Source organism: Sturnus vulgaris, chromosome 20 (assembly GCF_052056855.1).
Source record: "Sturnus vulgaris isolate bStuVul1 chromosome 20, bStuVul1.hap1, whole genome shotgun sequence".
NCBI lineage: Eukaryota > Metazoa > Chordata > Aves > Passeriformes > Sturnidae > Sturnus > Sturnus vulgaris.
In genome coordinates, this window is record NC_142262.1 from 669,881 (window position 1) to 693,204 (window position 23,324).

The 23,324-nt window shown below is 62.8% G+C and overlaps 1 protein-coding gene across 1 annotated transcript; it reads right to left on the bottom strand.

Annotated features, from left to right (window-relative positions):
* Positions 1 to 13,387: 13,387 nt before the first annotated feature.
* On the bottom strand, positions 13,388 to 17,952 carry CBX4 (chromobox 4). Its single transcript, XM_014887447.2, has 5 exons — positions 17,776 to 17,952; positions 17,629 to 17,672; positions 16,881 to 16,946; positions 16,126 to 16,192; positions 13,388 to 15,613 (listed from the first exon to the last, which is right to left on the bottom strand). The coding sequence occupies exons 1-5, from the start codon at positions 17,842 to 17,844 to the stop codon at positions 14,279 to 14,281; spliced, it is 1,581 nt and encodes a 526-aa protein (XP_014742933.1). The 5' UTR covers positions 17,845 to 17,952; the 3' UTR covers positions 13,388 to 14,278.
* Between the last annotated feature and the right edge of the window lie 5,372 nt (positions 17,953 to 23,324).

The following is a 23,324-nucleotide window of genomic DNA, read 5'->3' on the forward strand; positions in this document are numbered from 1 at the left end:
ATGTGAGTAAGTTTCCGTGTCGAAGTGTTTGACATCGAATTCATGATGGGGCAGGCTTCCCCGGCAGCTCCGGGGGCGACGTGGCGACGGGAGGCGGCGTGCCCCCGTGGACACGGCTCCGGTCCGGCCGACGCCTGGGAGGGCACCGGGTACGGTTGCTGCCCTTTCTCCAGGCACCGAAGGGAGCCGGCAAAGCCGCGGAGGGATCTCGGCGAGGACGGACACAGACAGAGCGAGAGGATCCCGGCTCGGGGACTCTACCGAGCACCCGGGCAGAGGAACTTGTCTCCGCCCCTTCGATCGTTATTGCCCGCTAACGGAGGCCTTGGCCAGTCAGCGAAACGACCGACCCGATGAGATGCAGCTCAGCTCCTGTCCCGGGTCTCTCCGCCACCCCGAGACCGAGCCGCACATCCTCCCCGGGGCAGTCGGTACTGAGGACCGAAGCGGCCAAACCCCTCTAATGCTGCACGGCCCGGCCGGGGAGCGGCGGGCGCAGCCCGGCCTCGTCCCGACGGTGCCGCACGGAAACGCTGCACTTCCCGGCGCGTCCCCGCCGGCCCGGTGAATTCCAGGTGCTTTCCATAGGTGGCACCGTCCTCCTGGAAATGGCGGCTGCGGCCTCTGCGCAACCGGCGGCGTTGCCGCCACCCTAGGGGGGCACTGCCGCCCCCTCGGCCCCGGGCAGCCCCCCCGCGCCGCCGGTTCAGCAGGGCGGAGCGCCCGCAGGAGCCCCCGGGAGCTGTGCCAAGCCCCGGGGCGACGCGCGGGGTTTTTTTCCTCTGCGGTCCCCACGGTGGAGAGAAGCCGCCGTTCTTTCCAAGAGCACAGACCCACGAGCGCTGCGGAGTCTCCCGCATCGGCCTCGCTCGTGCGAGAGACCCACGCGTGTCCTGCAGCCATCGGTTCTTAGGGACGGCAGAGCCCTGAGCCCCCGCTCCGCCCAGACTGAACGGCGGAATTCCCGCGCCCACGGAGCGCCCCGACGGCAAAGCGCCCCTTCTCCGGGCGAGCCGTCACACACCCCGAGCCTCTCTCGTCACCCCCGGTGCGGCAGCTCCGCGGGTCGCCTCGAACCGCCCGGGCGGGGAAAGTGCCGCTCCCGGGGGCGGGGGGCCGAGGGGCGTCGTTTATCACCCGCTCCAGGCTCCGAGCGCTCCGCACAAAAGATCTTTTGTTCCCGGGGGTTCTGAATTTGCTCATTATTTGTAGGAACATAAACACGAACTGTTTGCGGATGGGGAGAGGGAGGAACCGGCTCGAATACGGCGTGGGGCGAGGAAATGGGAATGTTCTGGGGTATTCCTGCATCCCGTCCAGTCGGCGCGTCTCCGTCCCGCCGGCTGCTGATCGCGCAAGGATGGCAGAAGGACGGATCAGTCCCTGCAGCGGCCAAGGGGGTGTCACGAGTGGGCAGCGGCCACGCGAGGGCCCAGCCAGGGCGGGACACATGTCGGTGCGCGGCCCCGGTGGCCGCGGCCCCGCCGCAGGGGGAACTGAGCTGGGATGTGACAAATGAGACGAAACGCGAATCGAGCCGCCCGGGGCTGCCGCTACCGCCGTCTTTCACCCAGCCCAGTTCTATCCCGGTCCGTCCCTGCCCGTCCCGGCCCATTCCCACCGTCACCACCCGCTCGAGCGCAGCCCCGCGCCCCCGCTTTTAACAAAAGCAATTAGAGGTGAAGCGCTGCTCATTTGCATTCCGCTTAATGACCGGCAGCGGTTTCCCCGGGGCCGGGCGGCAGCGGCGGGCGCGGCCCGGCCCCGCCCACGCCGAGGCCCCGCCCACGCCGAGGCCCCGCCCCGGCCCAAGGTAGGCGCTCTATTTAGGTTCGTGCCCTTATATGGTGATGCGCGCGGCGCCCCGCGGACGGCGCGCACCATATAAGGAAGCGGTGCCGGGGCCCGGCTGAGCTGGTGAGCGCTGATTGGCCCGCCCGTATCACAGCAACGGCTCTGGCGGGGGGAGCGGCCCCGCGCCCCCCCCCGGGACCCCCGCGGGCACCGAGCGGGGACTCCCCGTTCCCACGGGGCACCCCCGGCGGGACCCCGCCCACCGTGCACCCCCTCCGGGCCCGCTGCCGCCTCGCTGCCCCTTCCCGACCCGAGGCTCCCGCAGCCATCTCGTCGCGGGTCTTCCGTGGACACCGACGGCACTTGGGAGCCCGCGGCTCTCCCGAACTACGGCGGGACCACCGGTCCTATGTCCCCGCAACGGGGGTCACGGAGGAAGCCGACCGTGCCTGCCCCAGTTTTTGCAGAGCACCCGGCGGGACCGCGGGCTGAGGCAGCCGGCGGGACGGGGCGGGCTCGTTGCCCCGCGGAGCGGGACCTTGCGTGGGCAAGGGGGGAACGGGCACCCGCGGGGCTGCACGGGCTGCGGTGACCCCGATCTGAGGCACAGAGATCGGGGGGGCTTTGCAAAGAAGGGCGGCCGCGGGGGCAACGCTGGGCGCGGTGTTCACAGAAGGCAGCGGCGCCCTTTGCACCGTGCGCGGCACCGACGGCGGATCCCGCGCACGCGGGCGCCACCCGCGATGCGCGCACCCGCGGCGCGCCCAAGCCCCTTCCCGGGTCCAGTCCCCACGGTGCGGACCGGCCGCGGCGGAAGGTTCTCCCACTCCCCGGTGGGGAAAGGACCACCTCATCTCGGCTCTCACAGTCCCGTTTTCGGGACATACCCTCACCCCACAGACACCCGCGAGAAACACTGGCGGGGAGGGAACCTCCGGCAGCTCAGGCGACAGCCGCGCACCCACGCGTGTCCGCTCCCGCCCGGCGGGCAGGCTCCGGGGGGCCGCCGCCGTGACAGGCGGGGGGCGGCGACACGGTGCGGCGACACGGGGTCGAGTTTTCGTTGCGGCTTCGCCGCGGAGCCGATGCGTGGCCGAGTCGTGGCCGCATGGTGCCGCGTGACCACGGCCCGATTATTTTCCCCTATTTAATTTTTATTTTATTTTAAACCGAAAGCAAAACCGGGCGCTGCGGGAGCGGCTGCGGGGCTGGTGCTCCTCCGGCGTGTCTGGCTGCCGGGGATGACCGGCCGCCCCTCCGCCGCGCCCCCCTGGGTTCGGAGCCGCCGCTGCCTCGGCGGGCACCGGGCGGGGGCTGCGGGCACGTGCACGGCGCTACGGGCCGGGCGCGATCGGGGCAGGGTGCCCCGCGCCCCCCGCACGCCGCAGGTGAAGCCACACACCGGGCACCGCGGGCTCCGCTCCGGTCCCGCCGCCCTGCGGAACCCCCGCCCGTCCCCGGCGCCGCCTGCCCCGGGGCTCCCCGGGGGCGGGGGAGACGGGGAGGGCTGCGCCGCTTCCTCGCCGTCCCCCCCCCCATGGCAGGATTCAGCGGGCTCCGCCAAGCAGCCATTTTCTGCAGCTGCTTCTCCACCAGAGCTCAGCCGGGCGGCGGGACCGGGCGGCGGCACAGCCCAGGGGACCCCCCGGCCCGCTGCCCTCCGCCGGGACGGGCGCCCCGAGCCCGGGCGGGCGGGGCCGGGGGTGGCCGGGCTACGCCGCAGGGCTCGCCGTGACAATCCCACCCTTTCCCCGCCATTTTGTTACCGTGCTGGCGTTTTCCCAAAGCAGAGACAGAGCGGGAGCCTTGGGAACGGGCCCCCGTTGTGCCGGGGCGGACGCCCCCGCGACCCGTGTCCCCGTTCCCTGCCACCCCCGCCGCGCCGCACCTGGCAGCGGGGCCGGTCCCGGGACGCGCGGCCACCGCCGGCACCTTCCCACCGGGATCGCCCCGCTCCCCTTCGCGCCCCGCGCACGCAGCACTCGAGGGTCGTGACTGCCCGAGTCCCTGCAGGACCCTGTCACGGGGGGTGGCACCGAGTCCCGGGCCGCTGTCCCCAAGAGGAGGATGCCGGAGCACGGTTCCCGGCTTCTCTTCCCGATGGAGCGGGGACCCGGGGCTGGTCACCGCCTTCCGCCCACCCCGTGGGCAGCGCAAGTGCCCTGACGGCCGTGGGGACAATCCCATCGGGGAGGGTCCGTCGCGGGACCGTGTCGCCCCCCTCAGCACCTTTCAGCCTGGCCCGGTCTCGGTGGCGGTCCCGGCTCCCCGCGGGACCAACCCAAACGCCCTCGTGGGAACCCGTGCTGACCGTGGTCGGCCCACGCGAGGCCGGGCGCCCCGTCGGGGCTGTGGGCATGGCCAGATCGCCGGGGAGGATGGCAGGGGAACGGGGAGAGGTGGCCGGGACGAACCGCGGGACAGCAGTGGCGGCGCGGGGACGGGCGGGCAGGACAAAAATGCCCCGACGGGGGCGGCCGGGACCTCCACCCTCGCGGAGTTGATGAGAACCGGGTTGACACCAACCACAGAACCCCGCCGGTGGATGCACATCCCTCTCCCAGGGCTGCATTCCCGGTTCGGGGGAGGCGGTCGGATGTGGCACTACCGGGGAGACCCCGGCGCGGCGGCGCCGGATGCCCCGTGCGGGTGGGAGCGGAGCGCGGCGGGGCCGGTGCGTGCCCCGGGCTGGGCCTCCGGAGCCGAGCGGCGGCGGAGGGCGGAGAAGGGAGCGGGGAAGGAGGGGGCTCCTGCAGTGCTGCAATGCAGCGCCGCGCCGAGCCCGCCGGCCCGGCCGCGCTCCGCCGCCCGTCACTGCGGCAATGCGGATGGAAGCCCCGCCCGGGCTGGGCCGAACCGGTCCGGGTATCCCCTGCCTGGTCGGGCCGCACCCTGCCCCAGACGCGCCGGGCTGCTGCTCTCCCCCGCTTCCTTGGCCCCGTTTCGTTTTCCTCCTGCCCCTGCCGGGACCGCGGGACGTTTCCTCCTGCGGCGGGACGCAGCCGGCTTGTGTCCCCGGGATCGCCCGCTCGCCTTGTGTTCGGGGTCTGGGAGGGGCCCTCATCCCTCCGGCGCCGCCAGCAGCCACCCTGGTGGCCCCCTCCAGCACCCCTGCTTCTCTCTGCGGCTCCCCTCGACGCCAGGACTTGCGAAGCCCCCGGTGCTGCACCGACTCGGGGCGGATCCCTGGTCTCTACCCTGCTCCGTTCCAGCTTCTCCCAGGACAATCTCCCTCCTCCCTACCTATCCTCCGGGCCCCCCACCGTCTCTATTTCCCCGTCTCCTTCTCCCTGTCCCCGCTGACCCCTGTGCGCAGTGCAGCAGCAGCTGCGGGGCCCCAGGCGGGATGAGGGTCCCACCTCGGCTTCGCTGCCCCATCAGACACTCGGGATCGCAGCACCCGGTAAAGGGGACCCCCGCGCCGCAGCCGCCTCTCGCCCCCCCTCCCCGAGGTGCCCGTGTGCGGTCATGTGCGGGCAGCGCCCAGGAGAGAAGGGATTATCCGCTTGTAAAAGCCGCTGATAAAGGCACAAACCCAGCAGGGCACGGCGGACCATGAGGTGCCTAAAATATCGGGGTTTAAGGCTGGGGGCCACTATAGCCCCCCACTGCCCTCCCCTGTCCCACAGGCTCTGGATCACCCCCCTCTCTGTTCGACTTTTACCGCAGCAACCTGGGGCTGGATCCAGGAATTCTCTCCCAGCCATGCCAGGCAAACCGGGTTCTGCCCTCCCACCTGGATGTGGTTTTTTTTTTTTTTCTGACGCGGTGAAAATGGCACCGCATTCCAGCTCCAGCTCCTGCTGGTGCGGACTCAGCCGCTGGATCCTGCCATGTCTGCATTTACTGGATGAAAGCTCAGCCGAGCCCCTGAATTTCTTCCCTGGGAGAACTTCACGGGCTGATCAGGATGTCCTTGGCCTTCCCTTCGGGAGCCTGGCACCCCCGCCGCTCCCTGTGGGGCTCCCCGCGCCCCCCGCCATCCCTCCGTCTCTCGCCGACTCCTCTCCAATATTTCAATGTCTCTTCTCAGCTACCGGAGGCTGTTCCACGCGAAAGCGGGCTCACCAGTGCCACACACCGAGCAGTACCGCCGCCCCACTCTGCCTCCTGTGCACACGGGGAGCCCTCACGGGCGGCGGTGCCGTCCCTGTCCCTGTCCCCCGCCCGCCCAGTGACACAGCTCCCGCTGGCACCGAGGGAGCGGCAGTGCCAGCCGCGGAGGTTCGTTGTTAACTCCCCGGGCAGTGTTGAATGTATCCGGGGGCAGAGCGATCTCTGACCGCAAACCGGGCGCTGGCGGGGGCCCCCCAGTCCCCCGGGCACGTTCAGCCTTGGCTCCTCGGCTCCTCCTGCCATGGTTCCTCTCCGGGGGCAGGGGACACTTCGGGAGCCCTTGGAGAGCTCGCCGTGCCCCGGCAGGGGAAGGTCCCGGGACCCCCCAGGGATGGCTGAGCCCCTCAGCCCCGCACCAAGCGGTTCCGGGCTGGTTCTCTGCGACCACCGCCCGCTCCTCGCAGCCCCTTCTGTGACTGAGCCCCTCGCAGGACGCGGTCCCCCCCCGCAGGTTCCCCGCCCCGTGGAACTCCAGCTCTCAGCGGGCTGTGCTGAGCCCCCCGCTGGCCGCTCGTAGCCCACGGCCACGGGGGGGCTGCTGGGCACGGCCCCCGTGCCGCCCCCCAGCTCTGTGTCCTGATCTCCCAGCACTTGGGACGTGGCACCCGCGGCCATTCCCGTGGGCGGCGAGGGGGGGGCAAGCACGGGGCAAAGGCAGGAGGAAAGAAAGCAAAGTTAAATTTGATAGCCCGAGAGCAGAGAGACAATGCCACGACCGAGACTTATTTGTCACATACTCAGGCACGAGATGGAAGGAATTCTTGTGATAATGCTCGTCCCTGCTCAGCCGCTGCTGCTGAACCACAAATTGCTGCTTGCAGCACAAAATATGGAAATGGAATATATTAGATTAGACGCCTTCTTGTTGGGGCTCTGCTCTAGGAGTTATTTCTAAGTCCGGAGAGTTAAAGCATCTTTAAGCAGCAGAGCATCAAACCCTGAGAAAGTGGGTCTGCTTCAGGTGGCGGAGCTACAAAAAGGAAAAACATCAGGAGATCGGCTACCGTGGAGCCAGGGAAAGATTTTTCAAAGCAGAAAGAGAGACACCCAGGGAGGGCTCTTCCCACCTCGGGTTAAAAATGGCTCAGGGTCAGGTTGAGTCCTTAAACTCGAGATAAGGCATCGTTCCACAGCCGCCGGGGAGAGGGGTGGCACCGCTCATGTCCGACCACCGCAGCCGCTTCTCTGCACAGCCCAGCACGAATCCCCCTGGTTGGTCTCTTGCTGGTGACTTCATGTGCCAAAAGAGCACAGGCGGGAGAAGGACAGAGGCACGGCTGGATCCAGCGCACATTCCTGATGCTAAAATGACAGCCTGGCTTGCACCGCACGGCGGATGGGTGGGTGCAGCGGCGACAACGCTTCAGCCGTCATTTCTCAGCCGTGTGGAAGTACTAACCTGTGAAAATTAACGTTTCCAAGCATATGTGAATATTACCATTTATTTTGTGTTTTGAGATGCTTCGGTGGCTCCTTGATACCGAACAAACTTCCCCTCCCCTAACCTTGTATTTGGTAGAAGAACCTGACGCTCCATTGTTTTTTCTTTCAGACAAAATATAAAATATTTCTTCCCGAGCAGCTCCCCGAACTCGAGGAGCCCGTTCCCCTCAGAGGCACCGGCAGTGAGAAGGGGCATCCGCCTCCGGGGTCAGGGACCCAGAAATTCAGAGGGAGAACCCCCCTAACCCTCATCTTCTGAAACACCACGGCCAGTCTATCACAAAGGGCATTTTCAGGGAGTCGGGAGCGCTGTCCCCAGCAGCCCTGTGCCGCTGTCCGCGTTCCCCGGTGCGGTTCTGCCGCCCCTTTCCCAGCGTGCCGCCCGGGGATGAGCCCTGCCCGCATGGCACAGCCCACGCCCGCAGCTCGCCGTGGCCATTTTAGCCCGCACTCGCCCTCGCCGCTGCCGCAGCCCCGCTCGCCGCTCCCTCGCTCTCTCCAGCGGCTGCGGCCAGGTCCGGCCCCGGGGCTGGCGTGTCCCGGTTCCGCCGGACACCCCCAGGGCAGCCCGGTCCCCCCGGTGCCCCCGGGCTGGGCGCTCTCCCCCCGCCAGCGGCGGCACCGGGCGGGCAGCGGCAAACGCTGAGCCCTAAATTGCTGCTCACGGCTCTGGGAGCTGCCCCGGGCTGCTGAAGCCAAGGGATAACGTGTGACATTTGAGTCATCCTCATTTTCCTATTCTTGTGTTTCACAAACAGAGTGACACCTTCCCCTGCTGGGCATCAGGGAAGGGGGCAAACCCGGAATCGCTTTCCTGGGCAGGCTGTTCCCTCTGTGGCTCATTTCACAGACATTACCAAACGCCACCATCCCTCGTCCTGTACATCCCAGACTCATCCCTAATGAGGACAAAGACGAAGCACCCAGGGGCTTCCCAATTCTCAAACCAGAATACGAAAAATTCCCAAACAGAATTTTTTTTGCTCAGCATAGTCTTCATATCGAAATTAAATACATGTTTGTTAGAGCTTCCATCAGCTCAGGCTTCTGTCATTGCATTTTCTAACAATATCCAAGTCTTCACCCTGGCTGCTACAGCACAACAGCAGCACCTCTGAAAGGTTTAGTTGTCCCCTTTCTCACCTCCAAATAAGACCTGACTGAAGCACTTGTATGCCATGGAAGCTGTGTCCACATTGAGGCCATGACAATGTATAAACTCCCTGGAAAACGGGAGTGTGGCCATGCCCCTCTTCTCAGGAGCTCCTGGGGACAGAGCCTGCAGCTCTGGCAAAGCTCAGCCTCGGTGACATGGCCAGGTCAGCTCCTGTCCCCTCACCTGGGGCCAGCACCTTTTCTTGTGAGCGGGTGCTGGTGTTTGACAGGGCTCTTGGAGGGTTTGGGGGCCCTGGAGGGTTTGGAAATCCTGGAGGATTTGGCAGTCAGTGATCAAATTTCTTTCTCTCCCCACCCCGGAGCCCGGGGCCTGCTGCCAGCAGGGTCGCCCAGGGACGGCAGAGCCCGGCGTGCCCCAGCCCCAGCTCCGGGATCCAGGGTGCTTCCTGCTGTGTCACACAGCATGTTTTATATGCTTGCTCCTTCGATAAAAATAAATCTTCATGTTTGCAGTTTGCTTTAAACTACATCAAGGTGTCAGCTGCACTGACGGCTCCTCTGAGAAACGACCTCGGGAGGTGCTGGCAAATGGCTCTGGGTGAGCCTGGGATCTCGCCCTGCCACGGGAGCACCAGCGGCTCCCAGCCCGTGGGGAGGAGACCCCGGCCACCCTCAGCCCTGCCAGGGCCTGGCACAAACCTTCATCTTTACAGAGACCCTCATTTCTCTCCCGTTTGCACCCGAAGGTCTGTCCTGCAGTGACACCCTTCAGTCTCCTCCAGACTCCTCAGGCTGGCACAGATCCAGGGATGGCTCCCATGAGCAGCTGCACCACCCGCCCCTCTTCCCTTCCTGCTCTCTATTCCAACCTCCCACCAACCTCCTTTCCTTCCCTGGCAGGCTGCACACACCTGACCACAGCCACCTCAGCCCTTCCCTCAAATCCCCCCTCTCGTCCCCCTCTCCTGTCACTCCCTGCAGCAGCCAAGGGGGTCCCTACTCGGGAGGGCAGTGAGGGGGCCCCGGGAGCTCAGCCCCCATCCCCATCCAACCTCTTGCTCACACCACAGCTCTCCCTCGCTGCTGGGCCATGCCACAGACCATGGCTAGGTCAGACACTGCTGCCCTGGCCACCTCCTGAGCGTGTGAGATGTTTCCATTTGCCTGTCATGGGATCCTCCCCAGCTCAGGCTGCAGGCAGGAGCTTTTCCAGGCACAGGGGATCGTCAGGAGCCACTCCACAAGGCTCTGGAAGCACCTGGAGATGGTCTGGGCTGTGCTGGCTCTGTGCAGCTGCCTTCCTCTTCTGGTGCAAACATAAACAGAGCTGTGTCCTTGTGGCTGTCTCTGACAGATCTCACATGAATCTGGGCTCAGTCCAAATGATCTTATCTGTGGAGACACTGAGGATTTCCTACTACCAAGCTTTTTTGCCTGTTCAAACCAGAGGCAGCTCTGTGGGATGGGGAGAAGAGGGAGTTCAGGGCTGGGGCTGAAGTGGGGAAGCCCCCTCTCCATCCCCTCTCCATCCCCTCTCCTTGCCAGTTTGGTGAGAGGGCTGCACTTCCCAACAGAGGGACACGAACCTCACCAAAACCCAGTAAACCTCCTCAGTGGGTGCTGGATCAGCCCCATAGATGCAGTTTTAGGTAAAACGGTTTCTAGCAGCTGACATGTGTATGGCCATGCTCAAGGGGACAGGCCTAGAAAACCCAAGCAGTGGCTTCCCTCCCGAAATGTGGCCATGAATGCTTTACCTTGCTGCTGATTTCTGCAATGGGGGATGGCTGCTGAGATCACCACATCCAGCAAAGTCACACTGTCACCTCCTGCCACTGCATAGCAAAACGAGAGAAGAATGGGAAAATAAAGGAAAAATCTCCCAAAAAGCACACAATGGGTGCCTGGAGGAGCTGCCCCCACCCATGTATGAGCAAAAGCACTGACTGCTCCAACTGCCAGGGAAATCTTCCACTTCCCACTGCACACACCCACCTCCACCTTCTGCCCTTCTGGAGGAGAAGCTCCTCTCCCATTCCCAGTCTGGATCCATTCTCAGCCTGGACCTCTCAGTGCCTACCAGACTGTTTCTTACACTGATTAAAACACATCAGCTCTATGTTTTGTGCTTATCGAACATCCTTCTTCATTACAGCATCCTCCACGCCATGGAGAGAGCCCTGGGGCTGTGCCACGGTCGTTCCTGGGGATGGTGTTTCCATCACTTTTCATGGAGCAGGGATCTCACTGACACCTCCTGAAACCACCCAGGGCCACGGCAGCTGCTGGTGACGGAGCTGGATCCCAGCCCAGTGCTGGTGCTGACACTGGTACCACCACGGGGAGGGCAGAACCTGAAAGGATCAGCACTGAGCTGCAGCCCCTCCCCTGTGCACGGCCCTGGATCCATCAGGCCCTTTCAGAAGGGCTCAAAGACGAACACAAATTCTCTTTTTACATCAGCAAATGTTAGTCTGGAATAAATCCAAACCAAGCAGAGGTTAACACATTCCTGGGAAATACATTAAATGTAGCACACACCAGTGTTCCTAATGGAGCGTGGTGACGCTCCAGCTCGCCCTGGATCACTCTGATAACCATTGCAAGCCACCGTGGACTCCACTTTAATTTGCTCAGTAACAGGCATTTAGGTTTGATGCATTTACTGGGGAAAGAGAGTGGCAGGAATAAGTAATTCATATCCAAACACTTCATCTCTCCCAGCCAACCGGCCGAGCAAGGGAAGGGCACAGCTTTTAAACCAGTAACTACTTATCACACCTTTCACAGCACAGGAAGCTGCTGGAGTTGTGATAAACATGATCAAACTATTAAAGTAAGAAATATCTGGCTGTGTGGTTTCCGGGAAATGGTGCCTCAAACCAACCACGGCTGCTGAAGCACAGACGGCGCTTCAGGGGCTTCTGCAGCCCTGGGGGTGCCGGGTGCACAAACACGCTCAGAGGGACAGTGTTCCCTTAAAAACTGGCAGCACAACACCCTCCATTTTCAGAAATGCTAATGAGCTGAGCTAACTGCAAACCTGCAGCAGTTATTAATTGCCCAGAGCCTCGCACACCTACAGCCCAGGGAAGGGAGCTGCCGAGCCAGCGATGCCCAGGCGCTGGCCCGGAGCCTGCGAGCCCACGTTCAAAGACACAAACCTGCTATTTGTGAGAAACCCCGCTGGTTTCATCCACCTTTGTCTGGCTAAAGAGCAAGCAGTGCCCTGGCAGCCGCCCTGCCCCGGAGCCCTGGCCCGGCCCCGCTCCTGCACTGGCTCCCGTAGCTGTCTGTTGAGCCGCACTTCCCCTTTCATAAATCACATTTTGCATTCTGAGCATGCGTCTCCTCTTCCATGCCATTTTTGTTTTCAGATAACCATTAGCTTAATTAATCAAGGGAAATGCATCATTTCTGATCGTATGTTCTGATAGTGAAGCCAGGGGTGGCAGGGAAACGCTTCCCACCAGCCCATCCCTGGGCACCCCCCGAGGCAGGATGGGGCTCACCAGCATCTGCCCAAACTCCACTGGCCCAGCACCCTCAGCTCGGCACCCACAGAGCTCTGCTGACACGTAGTGTTGGTTCAAAGCCTCTTAACATTCAGCACAGCTATCAGGCAAATGTTGATTTTAATCAGAGTTCACCGTTTCCACTTGGGTGGAAATGCCTTGGGTGCACAAACCACCAGAGCTTTGGGGCCTCTGTGCAGGCAGGTGAACACCCCAGCACTGAACATCACCCAGCTGTCCTTTGGAGCATCAACCAAAACCGGGGCAGAGCTGAGCTGTCAGCACTGCCCCTGGCCTTGGAGCCACCTCCCAGCAGCCATTCCCACCACAGCTGAGCCACACCAGAACCTAACCTACATCTGCACCAGTGGTGTCCACAGGCAGCTGTCCCACTTGGGTACAAGCCTCTTGTGCTGTTCCAGATGGGAAAATGGCATCTACACACCCAGTGCTTCCTTTTATGCCAATTTAATCCAACCTGCATTGGAAAAGTGCTACAGCTCTGGTATAACTGCTAGGCAAGACCTGGGTGGAGTGGCACACACAGGGGTTCCCAGCCTGCCTGGAAGCTGTCCCACCTTCCCACAGACACAGACTCAGGTATCACTGCAGGCTCCACCTAACCAAACCAATTGATTCACTTCTCACAAATTCATGGCTCTGGTGCACACACATCAACGTGCCATCAACAATATTCCAACCCAGATCTTTGCTGGAGGAGACATCGACTTGGACCAAGAGCCCAAGAGGAGACAGGCTGGCACCAGAGCCAGTCTGGCCAGCACCAGGTTTGGAGGGCGGCACTGCCCAGGCACTCAACTCTGTTTGGGGAGGTGACAGGGGCTCTGGGGGACACAGAGACTGAGCACAGTATCTCGGCCACCATGCTGTCAGCCCTCTCACAAAGAATTAGCCCTGCACTGCATTTCCAGCAGACTCCAGCAATTATTAATCCTGGTCAGAGATAGCTGCAGCTTTCTTGGTGGAATTTGGACCATCTTCCTTTCTGGAGGCATTCTACTTCTTATCCAACTGTGACCCTCCCCAACACTGGGATGACACTGCTGGGATGGCAACCATCACCCATCACTGTGCCACCTTCCCAGCCTGTGCTCCCACAGCTTCCTCAGGTTCCCTTCTCAGACCTCCCCAGCCCGCTCTGGAGGAGGCCAGCCCTGCCTCACACCACGGGCACCTTGGCCTCGCTGTCCACCCACGACTCAGGGTGCCCTCAGCACTGTGGGCACAACACTCGGGGTGAAAACTGAATTATAATCAAAATGCTGCACCTCAGAGCAAACTTTTAAACCTGCAGGTCCCAGCCCTGGGGCAGCCCAGCTGCAGCCTGCCCACACAGGGACCTGCCATCCACAATGCTGTAACAAATGCACTCCAAATCCCGGTAGTTTTTGTAAAGGTTTATAGTCCTTTGCCATGATTGCATGATACATTTCTTCCCCTGTGACACAGCCCTCAGACCAGGATGCGCCGCTGGCAGCTCGCAGCAGCTGGGCTTTGCACTCCGATCTACACTAGCTGCAGAACATCAAATGCACTTTCAACATCTCCATTTAATATTTACATTCAAGCAATTAATAATTGGAAGCTTATAGTTTAGACATTTCTAATAGCAGCAATTTCTATAATAGCTCGTTTAGCTTTAGATAACGATTTTTTTTTTTTGCACATAGAAACACCACATGTGTACAGTATCAAAAAATATATACGGATGGTCCTGTGGGTCATGGGGAGGGCGAGGGACCAAGACTAACAAATGCTCAATGGTTAAAAAGGAGAACAGAAAATAGTCGTTTGATATAGTTTATAAGGTGATCTAGGGACTCCATAAATCTAGGCTTTATATTTCATTATATAAATACCTACAAATAAATATATTAGCGTGGCCAGGGAGCGACCAGCTTTCAGCTCAAACAATACATTTCAATAACACCACGTACAAACGGGAGCAAGAATCACTTGACAAGTTAGCACTGTTAAAATATAATACTATAACTCTGAGTAACTGGCGGGTCCCATCCTTGCGTGTCCCACTGCCTTGCGGGTCCTGGAGCAGCCCCCGGCCGCGGGGCGGGGGCAGCGGCGAGGTCACCCCACGTGGCAGGGATGGCCACCGTGCCTGTCCCCGTGTCCCCTCGGTGGGGGCTCGGCCCCGCGGCGCGGGCAGGGGCACGAGGGCTCCGGGGAAGGGCCACCAGTACCTTGGAGGGAGGCGGAGGGGCCAGCAGCCCCGGGACGGGCGGGCAGCTCCCACGGGGAGCGGCTGCCATCCCACCTCACACCGTCACGTACTCCTTGAAGGTCACAGTCAGGCAGTTTGCGGTCACATCTGTGATAATTATATTCCCAAAGAAGGGCTTGAATTCCTGCAGGGACTCGGCCTCCTCCTCTTCCTCCTCCTCGGCGGCCTCCTGGGGCTGCGGAGGCGCCGGGGCCGGGTTCTCAGCCGGCGGTGGCGGCGGCAGCTCCGGCTTCACCTGCGCCAGGGCCAGCTCGCCCTCCGGCCGCGGCTTCACGCAGCGCAAGTCTATGGGCTCGTCCAGGTCCGAGTCCAGCAGGATGACCTCGGGCTGGGCGGGCGGCTCCGGCCGCTCGGGGGCCGGGGGGCTGAGGCAGGTGGGGGCACTGATGCTGCGGGAGGTCAGGCGCTTCTTGCCCGGCTCCCGCTCCGCCTGCTGCTCCGACAGGCAGCGCTTGCGGGAGCTGGCGCTGGACAGGTTCAGTCCCATGGAGGAAGGGCTGTGCTCGCACACGGGACTCAGGGACCAGGGCACAAGGTCCGGCTTGGTGGTGAGCTGCAAGGGCTGCTCCGCTGGAGGAAGGGGCAGCTCCTTGGCCAAGGGAGTCTTTTGGGGCCCTTCCTCCAGCTCTGCAGGGGGCTGCCGGCTCTCGCCCTCTGCTTTACTCAGGGCATTGCTGCCCACCACCCTCTCCTCCCCTGGCTTCCTCCAAGCCTCCACCTTCTCCTCCCCACCCTTCTTAGGAGTCCTCTCCTCCGCAGCCCGCTTCCGGGGAGGCTCCCCGGACTTGATCTTCACCGCCTGCATGCCGTTCTCCATGTACTTGCTCATCACAATCACAATGCGCCCATTCTTGTTTTTGTTCTTGACGATCTTCATCTTTCCCCCAAGGCCATTGCTGGTCACTCTGTCCCGGGAGGGCGGCCCGGTACCACTGGACAGGTTCTTCTCAGCGCCATTTTTGCTCTCTGCTGTGAGGTTCTTAACTGGGCCCAGCAAGGTTTTGGCTGGGCCATGAGCCCACTTCTCTGGGTGGGCGACCAGGGGGGTCTTGTTATTGTCCAAGCAGGCCTGGCCCTGCGGCTCTTTGCTGCTGGGCTGGTAATGGGGCTCGTACATCTTGGGGTCCGGCTGGTAGTGGTGGTGCTTCTTGCTGTTCAGCTGGTAGTAATACTTCCCTTTGCTGTGGGACTGGTGCTTCATGCTGCTCTCCTTGCCGTTGGGCTGGTACTGGTGGTGCTTCTTGCTGTTGAGCTCATACTGGTGCTGCTGGCTCTTGCCAGAGGAGCCGAGGTCCAGCTTGGGCCTGGTGTCCACGGCCGGGTCCTGCAGCCCCGTGAGGATGTTGGAGCGGCGGGCGAAGGAGGGAAGCTGGAACGCAAAACCAAAAGGTGCGGTCAGACAGGGCAGGAGCAGCGGGGGCCGGAGCTCCGGCAGGTGCCGAAGGCTCCGGCAGAGCCCCCGCCCCTCCCGCAGCTCCCCTTACAGGATGCTGCATCCCGGGGCACCGCGTCCTCTAGCAGGCGGCCCCAGCCCACTCCAACTTAGAGGCTGTGCATTGCTCCAGATTAATGAAGCAATGAAAAGAAGAAAAGCCCCCTTCAATCAGCTGTCTGGGAACGGGGGCCGAGCGGCACCGCCGCTGCCGAGCCCGCGAGCAGCCTGCTAATGCCAGCCGGGCACGGGCACAGCGGGTCTGCTCGGCGGCCCCGAGGGGAGGGGAGGGGGGCTGCGGCACCCGCTGAGCTCAGCGCTGGGGGTCCCCGGGGCGCTGCGAGGCGCGCAGGCTCCTGAGCATGATGAAACTCGCTGCAAGCAGCTCCCCGGGGACGGCCAAGGCGCGGGGGTGTGGGGCTGGGCTGGGCTGGGCACCCGCGCGTTACCTGCACGACCAGCGGCTTTGGCTTGGGCCCCCGCTTGCGGTATCCCATCAGCTGCTCCTGCCGCTCCCTGCGGGAACACAGCGTCACGGTGAGCCCGAGGGCAGCGCACGGACCCCGGCACCACCCCCGGGCACGGCAGCTCCCGCTGCAGGGTGGCAGTGACCCTACCCGGGCACGGGGAGGGGGCAGCGGGAGGGGAGCGGGGCCCGCAGGTGCGGAGCTGCGGGCCCCGCAGGTGGCAGCGGGCCGGGGGCACGGGAATCCTGGGGAAGCAGCAGGCGCCTTCCCCGCTGTGGAGAGGGGCTGAAGTTCACAGTTTGCGCCAAAACACTCCAGGAAATAAACGCGCGGCAAGAGAAAAAAAAAAAAAAAATTAAAAAGGCTTAAAAAAAAAAAAAAGCACAAAAAAAAAAAAAAAAAAAAAAAAGAAGCCGAAGCCCGTCCAAGCGCAGCAGCAGCAGCAGCAGCGCCGCCTCCTCGACTCGCGGCATCGAATCCCGGGAAGAAGGAGCGCGAGGCGCGGCGTGGGGGGGGCGCGGCGAGGGGGGGAGCGCGGCGTGGGGGACCTTGACCCGGAGGCGTCTCCCGGTGGCCCCGCACCGCCCGCCCCGCCGGGGCCGCGCCCCCCGGCCCGGCCCGGCCCGCGCCCGCCCCCGCCGCGGCCCCCGGCTCCGTGACGCATCTGCAATTGCGGGAGCGGCGCGGAGCGGGGGTCCCGCCGCCCCTCCCGCATCCCCCCAACCTCCGCCGCTCACCTGTTCTGGAAGGCGATGAGCAGCCGGGGGTCCAGGATGTTCTCCTCCGGCTCCCACGTGTTATATCTTGGAGAGGGGAGGAGAGCGGCCGTCACCGCGGGGCCCGGCCGGCGGGGCCGGGGTCCCGGGCAGAACCACCCCGCGGCACCGGGCCCGATGGGAGCAGGGTGTGGGGCTGGGGTCCCGGGGAGGGGGATGGGCGGGGGAGTGGGGGCCGCGGGGACGGTACTGTTTATTTAGCGCAGTTATTATTCCGGAGGAATTCCAGGCATGTCATGATGAAATTTTCCAAATCCCCTTTCCCGGACCCAGGAAAGCGGCCGCGGGGCGGAGGAGGGACCCGGCCGCCGCGTCCCGGACCCCCCCGCGTCCCCCCGCCCGCACTGTCATGCAAACCCCGAACGGCTCCGCAGCGGCCGCGCTCGCTCCGGTGCCGGTGCTGCCCCCGCCTCGGCAGCGGCTCCCGGGGCTGAGGGGCGACGCGGACGATTTTTGCGGTTATTCCCCCTTTCTCCCCCCTTCCTGCCCCCCCCCTCCCCGCTCCGTTCTGCAATATGGAGCCCGACTCCCGAGGAGGGAAAGGGGGAAGGAGCCATTTTCTGGTGCACATCAGCCGCCGCCTGCTCGGCTCCCGCCGCCGTCACCGCCGGGCCCCGCCGCCGCCTCTCGCCGCCCGCTCGCCGCCCCGGCCGGGGCCCTTCCCAGAGCCCCATCCCCGGCGCCATCCCCGCCCGCTGCCGGTACTCACTTGGGCGACCATCCCCTCCATTTCACCAGGTACTCGACTCTGCCCTGAGCGGCGCAGGAGGCAAAGACACGGCGTCAGCGGGAACCGCCACCCCCGGCGCCCCCCGGCCCCGCCGCCCCCCGCCGCCGCCGCCGCCGCCCCCCGCACCTTTCGGATCCGCTTCTTCTCGATGCTCTCCACCGCGAAGACGTGCTCGCCCACCGCCGGCAGCTCCATCCCGCAGCCGGGAGGGGCCGGGCCGGGCCGCGCTGCAGCCGAGCTGAGCTCGGGCTCCGGCAGCTCCCGCCGCCGGCCCGACAGACACTGAGCGGCGGCACCGCAACCGTGCAAATCCCGGAGCGAGACGTCAGGGAGGCGGCGCCTCCCGGGCCCGGCTGCCCGTCAGCGGCGGGGCCGGGGGATTGGCGCAGCCCTGCCGGGGAGCGAGGCGGGGAGGGGGCGGGCGGGGGCCGGGCACGGCGGCGCGGGGAGGGGGGCGCGGGCAGCTCGGCTCCCGCCCCACGCGTGACTCAGCACGGCCCCACGGGACTGCCGGGGGGCGGCACAGCCCGCGGGGCAGGTGCGCGACCCGCGGCCCGGGGGCGGACGGCTCGGCCGGGGGGTCCGACCGGAGGATGTGCGGCAGGACGAGCCCTCGGGAGGGCTCCACGCTGCGCCACGTCGCGCCGTGCCCCGGGCCCGGGAGTGGGCACTGCCAACCGTGGGGCCCGACCCTGCCGGGGAAGCCCTGGCCTCGCTGCCCGGCGGTCCCTGTGGGGCACCCGGCCCGGGCACAGCCAGCAGCGGGCCCGGGCCCGGGGCAGGTGGCGGCGCTTTCCCCGCCCGGTGCCGGAAGCCGCGCACGGCGGCGGGGCCGCTCGGGGAGCCCGGTGCGGGCGGCTCCGCGCTCCCCTCCCCGCGGGGAGCAGCCTGAAGCACACGCGTGTCCAGCGGGGCCGCTCCCCGCGCTGCTCCGGGAAATGTGGCGGTACCGGAGCGGGAGGCACCTTCCCCCGGACAGGTGGAGCGGGGCCGGGCACCGTCCCGGTGTGAGCCCCGTGCAGCCCCCGCCGTGCGGGCCGGCAGCTCCGAGCCTCCCGCCGCCGCTACGGGAGCGCCCCGGGCACCGCACCCCGGGCAGGACGGCGGGGCCGCGGGCACGCGTGGGGTGAGACCGGGGCGCCGAGGAGCCCTCGACCCCTCCCGGGGCTCGGCTCCTGGGCTCAGTCCCCGCAGGTGCCCGGCCGTGTCCCGGAGCCTCCGCGCCCGCTGATAACGGGGCCGTCCCTGGGGCTGCCGTGGGGTCTCGGTGCCCCCGTGCCCGTTTTCCCCCCGGACTGTGGCAGCCGCCGTGTCCTGCCAGCCCTCGGGTGCGGCGATCGATCCCCGCGGGGCCGGGCCGCCCGTGGGGCTCCCGGTAACTTTGTCCGGGGGCGGCGGGGCTGAGCTCGCGCGGCACCGTGGCTCCTTTGCCGGGCTCGGGCAGCACCCCCGTTCCCCCGGGTCGGTCCCACCCCGGCTCCCCCGGTGCCCCGGGCAGCAGCAGCCCGGGCCCGGGGGTACCGGAGGGGGACACACCGGGAGGCACCGCTGAATGTCACCGCGCCGCAGCCCCGAACAAAGACGCAGCCGCCGCGATCGCAGAGCCGAGCCAATAAAAAGCAAACTGATATTACAATTTTGATTTCCCTGGAGGGCCGAAGGGGCTTAATGTAAGAATTATTATCCATTGTGAACAGCAGCCCAAGGAAAACACACACAGGAAGATTTAATTTTTTTTTTTTTAACTTAGCGGTTTTCCTAAGAAACATACATTCATTGAAATTTATGCCAACGGAGTTTGTTAACCCTCCCCTTTGACATTTCCAGCTTCTCCTGTTGCCAGAGGAGACAAACCGCTAATGCTCGCAATAAAACTAAATGCCCAGGGACGAGCACGGTTTGGTGCGATTCCTCCCCAGCCTGGGTAAACTGCAGAGCACGATCAGCTCCGGATCCCGCCCGGCTGGGGAAGCTCTGCTCTTCCCAGGACGCAGTCGGGAACAGGCGATGAGGACGGCAGAGTTTGGCTGGCTGCATATGTATATATATATGTAATTTTTTTTTTTATTTATTTAAACGTGTGACCAGATATCCTTGGCACCTCTTAGAACCAGCCTCAGAAGCAATACAAGAGACTGTTGATGAAATACAATACACATATATATAAATAAGTGAAACAACACTGAAAACCAATATTAAAAGCATTTTAATCAGTGCCTGGCCCCTGGCTCCCATGGCTCAGCAGCAGCTCCCGTCCTTCGGTTCCTGCAGGATCTTCATCTGCTTTCTGTTACGGGGCTGATTGCACATGATTCACAATAATGATGGTAATGGTGGTGATTTTCTGTCTCTTACCTTGCTCAGGCAGCAGCAGTTCATGAACTGATATATCTTTCTCTTTGTCAGGCCCAAAGAGGACACCTTATTTGAACCACATAAAACAGCCTAAATAAGGAAAGTGGGAAGCATTTCCAACTGTTGCCTCTTCCTGACTGGCTGGGGTATATCACAGGGATGAGACAAGGAAAAAGGGTTTCCAACCAAAAGGAACAGGAGCCAAGTGCTGCCTTTAAAGCCAAGAGAGGAGTGGGTTGGCCCCGGGCAGTTCATTGCTGGTGGATCAGGCAGGTACGAGGCACAGACACATTCCTCCCCTTTACCACACACCTGGCCAAAAACCCAGATTCCTCTTCCTCTGCAGAGCATCAGTAAAAGGCGCTGCTGCTCTCAGCAGAACTGTCCCAGGTGGGGTGGGGGCTCCTCCCCGTGTGCCTGATCCAAGCTGGGGCTGCTGGGGTGCAGCTGAAAGACAAAACCTCCAACAGCCAGACATGGGCTTCCTGCAGGTGCTAGGAACCATAGCAAGGTAATTTTCCCTCAAATACTTGCTGGCCATGTTCCCTCCATGTACCCAGAGCTGGTGTCTGTCTGTGTTTATTCTTTTCACCATTATTTATAAAGTTCTTACCCCGGAGCCAGAGCCAGCTCTGTGGCAGTGCCTTGCTTGGGGTGGGTGCTGCCCCTCCAGAAGAAGATGCTCCTCTTCCCCTGGCCCCAGCAGCCCCACTCTGTGTTTGCCATCAAGCAGCACTGATTACACATGCCATCATTTCTGATGTTGCTCATTAGTCTGTATCATTATTAGCAATTCAAACCAGCAATTCTTTTCCAGCTGTAATCCTCCAGCTCCACCAAGGCGACTCCAAGGCTGCAGTTTGGGTGCTCACCTTTTCCTCCCTTCTGCCCCAGTGAGGCTGGAGGTTCCTACCCAGTCTGCAAAGCCAGGAACACGCCAGGCTGAACACCAAATAATAACAGAAAGTTAATTCATGAATAGTTACAGCGTTTCCTTCAAGGCCACTCTCACAAGGGGCCAGGCACCGACTTTGCCACGTCCTTGGAGCAGGGGGAAGGGCACTGGCCCCATTCATCCCTACCTGGCCGCCTGCAGCCTTGGCCAGCTGGGCTCCAGGATTTGCCCTTCTGCTTTTGTCAGCTCTGGCTTGCATTGGAAGTTGTGGCCAGTCTGAAAAACGGATTATGACACAGCCCTTGCTGAGGTCAACACTGTGCTGGAGAAAGACAAGAAAAGGATGAGTAGGTAGGCTTGGAAAAAGAGACAACAAAACCAGCAAACCCACAAAAACCTAAACCCACCCACCCAATCAATAGGATGCCATGAAGTACGATGTGAACAATGAAACCCTGTTCCAGGTTGCTAAGGCAAATCTGTCAATAGAGTATTGAACAAGCAAATCTGACTTGCAATTATTGTGTCCTTCTAAATGCAGGCTGCCCCTCTGCCTTGCAGCTCAGCCCCAGTGCTGGTGCGGGGAAGCTCAGTGATTGCTGGTTCAAAATGGTGAGGGAAGAGTCAAGTCTGGCAGCTGGGCTGGAATTTGCTCCAACACACGCACTAAAACCCCCCGGAGCATCCCCACCACCTTCAGTGCAGCAGCTGAAGTGACACGTGCCCTGCCCCCAGTGTAACAGGCAGCAGCAGAAAGCCCTTTGGAAAACTGTTCACCCTTTACAGCTTTCAGTAAAACATCCAGTGCCACGAAGCACACGCGGGTGTCCTCAGACACCGAGTGCCCAGCATTTTGTAATGCTTAGGAAAACACCGTGAGGAGCCCGAGATCTCGAGGCTAGGGCTGTCACTGTGGTGGCCTTAAAATCCAGCACAGCAGCAAGGTCTGGAGCTGCCACCACCAACCCAGAGGCAGCAGCAGTGGGAAAATCCAGAGGCGAAACCACCCTGAACTGGGTCATCACGTGGAAATTTAAATGGCTTCACAAGTGCATCGCTGCTGCTGCTGCACATGGGGCCGTGTTAGGTGAAAGCTTTTTTCTGGTGCTGCTTCCAGCACGAGCCAGAGGAGGTTGTGAGCGGAATGCTCAGGAAGGAGACACTTGCAGGAGCACGCAGTGTGCTTCCCCAGCTCTTTAACACTGCACAGCAGAGCAGCTTCTGCGCAGCTGATGGAGGGGCTGAGGCACAGCCGACACAGGGCAGCGTTACCCAGAGCAGCTGATTTGGGGGCATGGCTGGGCTCCCCTCACCGCTGGAGCTCACCATGAATGAGGCAGCCCCAGAGGAAGGAGAGCCAGCCCTACTCTGCAGAGCTGCAGCCGCCACAGGCAGGGAGGGCAGCGCGGGTCCCACGATGCTCCATCCCTCGGGCACTCGGCCGGGAATCATCCCCCTTCCCCAGGGCTCCTTTCTGCTGTGCCTTCCCCCCCACACCCTCCAGCATGGGTGCCAGTGAGGGAGCCTCAGAGACCATCTGTCTTTAATCTTCTTAGAGCCGGGCAAGTCGGGAGAAATTCAGAGGAAAGAGGCACCGAAGTCCCTCTGTCCCTGTGACAGCACAGGGCTCTCAGCACACAGCTGCTGGGAGCAGGTCCTGCCTGCCCCACATCCCCAGAGCGATGCAAACTGCCTGAGACACCAGGCAGAGAAGCACACCTACCCCCTGGAGCAGAGGGGGACGGGAACCCATTCCCCAGGCACTGCAGGGACCCCGATTCCCATCCTCAGCCCCTTCCCTGCCATCCCTCGCCATCCCCCTCAGACCCAACCAGCTCTGAAGAGCTCTGTCCTTGGAGCTCTTCCCCCTCTTATCGCTTAAGCTGATGCTGCTCCTTGGCAGCTGAGGGTAATTATGAGATTTTCTCCATCAGAACTGGGTCTGTGTGTGTCCCCGGCACGGCTGCGCCCAGCGGCGGCTGCGAGGAAACTCCGCAGGCACCTGGGATGGCCCCGCGGCCACTCCTCCTGCTCAGCCTGCTGGCCACTTCTCCCTCCTGGGCAGGGGCTGGGCTGAGCCCAGGAAAAGCGTTTTCAGCATCCCCAGCCCCCGGCGCTGCAGCCCCGCTCTCTCATCTCACACACAGATCTCCTGTCTGCCAGCCATGCCAGCAAAGCCTCCAGGGATGGAACAGCGTCCGCAGGGCCTTCCCTGGCTGCAGGGGAAACTGGGCTGGTCGTGCCAAGCTATTTAAGCACAGAGATTGATTGACTGATTGATTGATTGATTGATTTGCTAAGATACAGCCCAGGACAGTTGCAGCCCTCTCATGCTGGGACCTGTGGGTACTCTGAGCTTTTCTGCCCGTGCTCAGCTCTTTGTGCAGCACCTGGCACTGCCAGTGCTGGGACCAGCCCCTCTGGC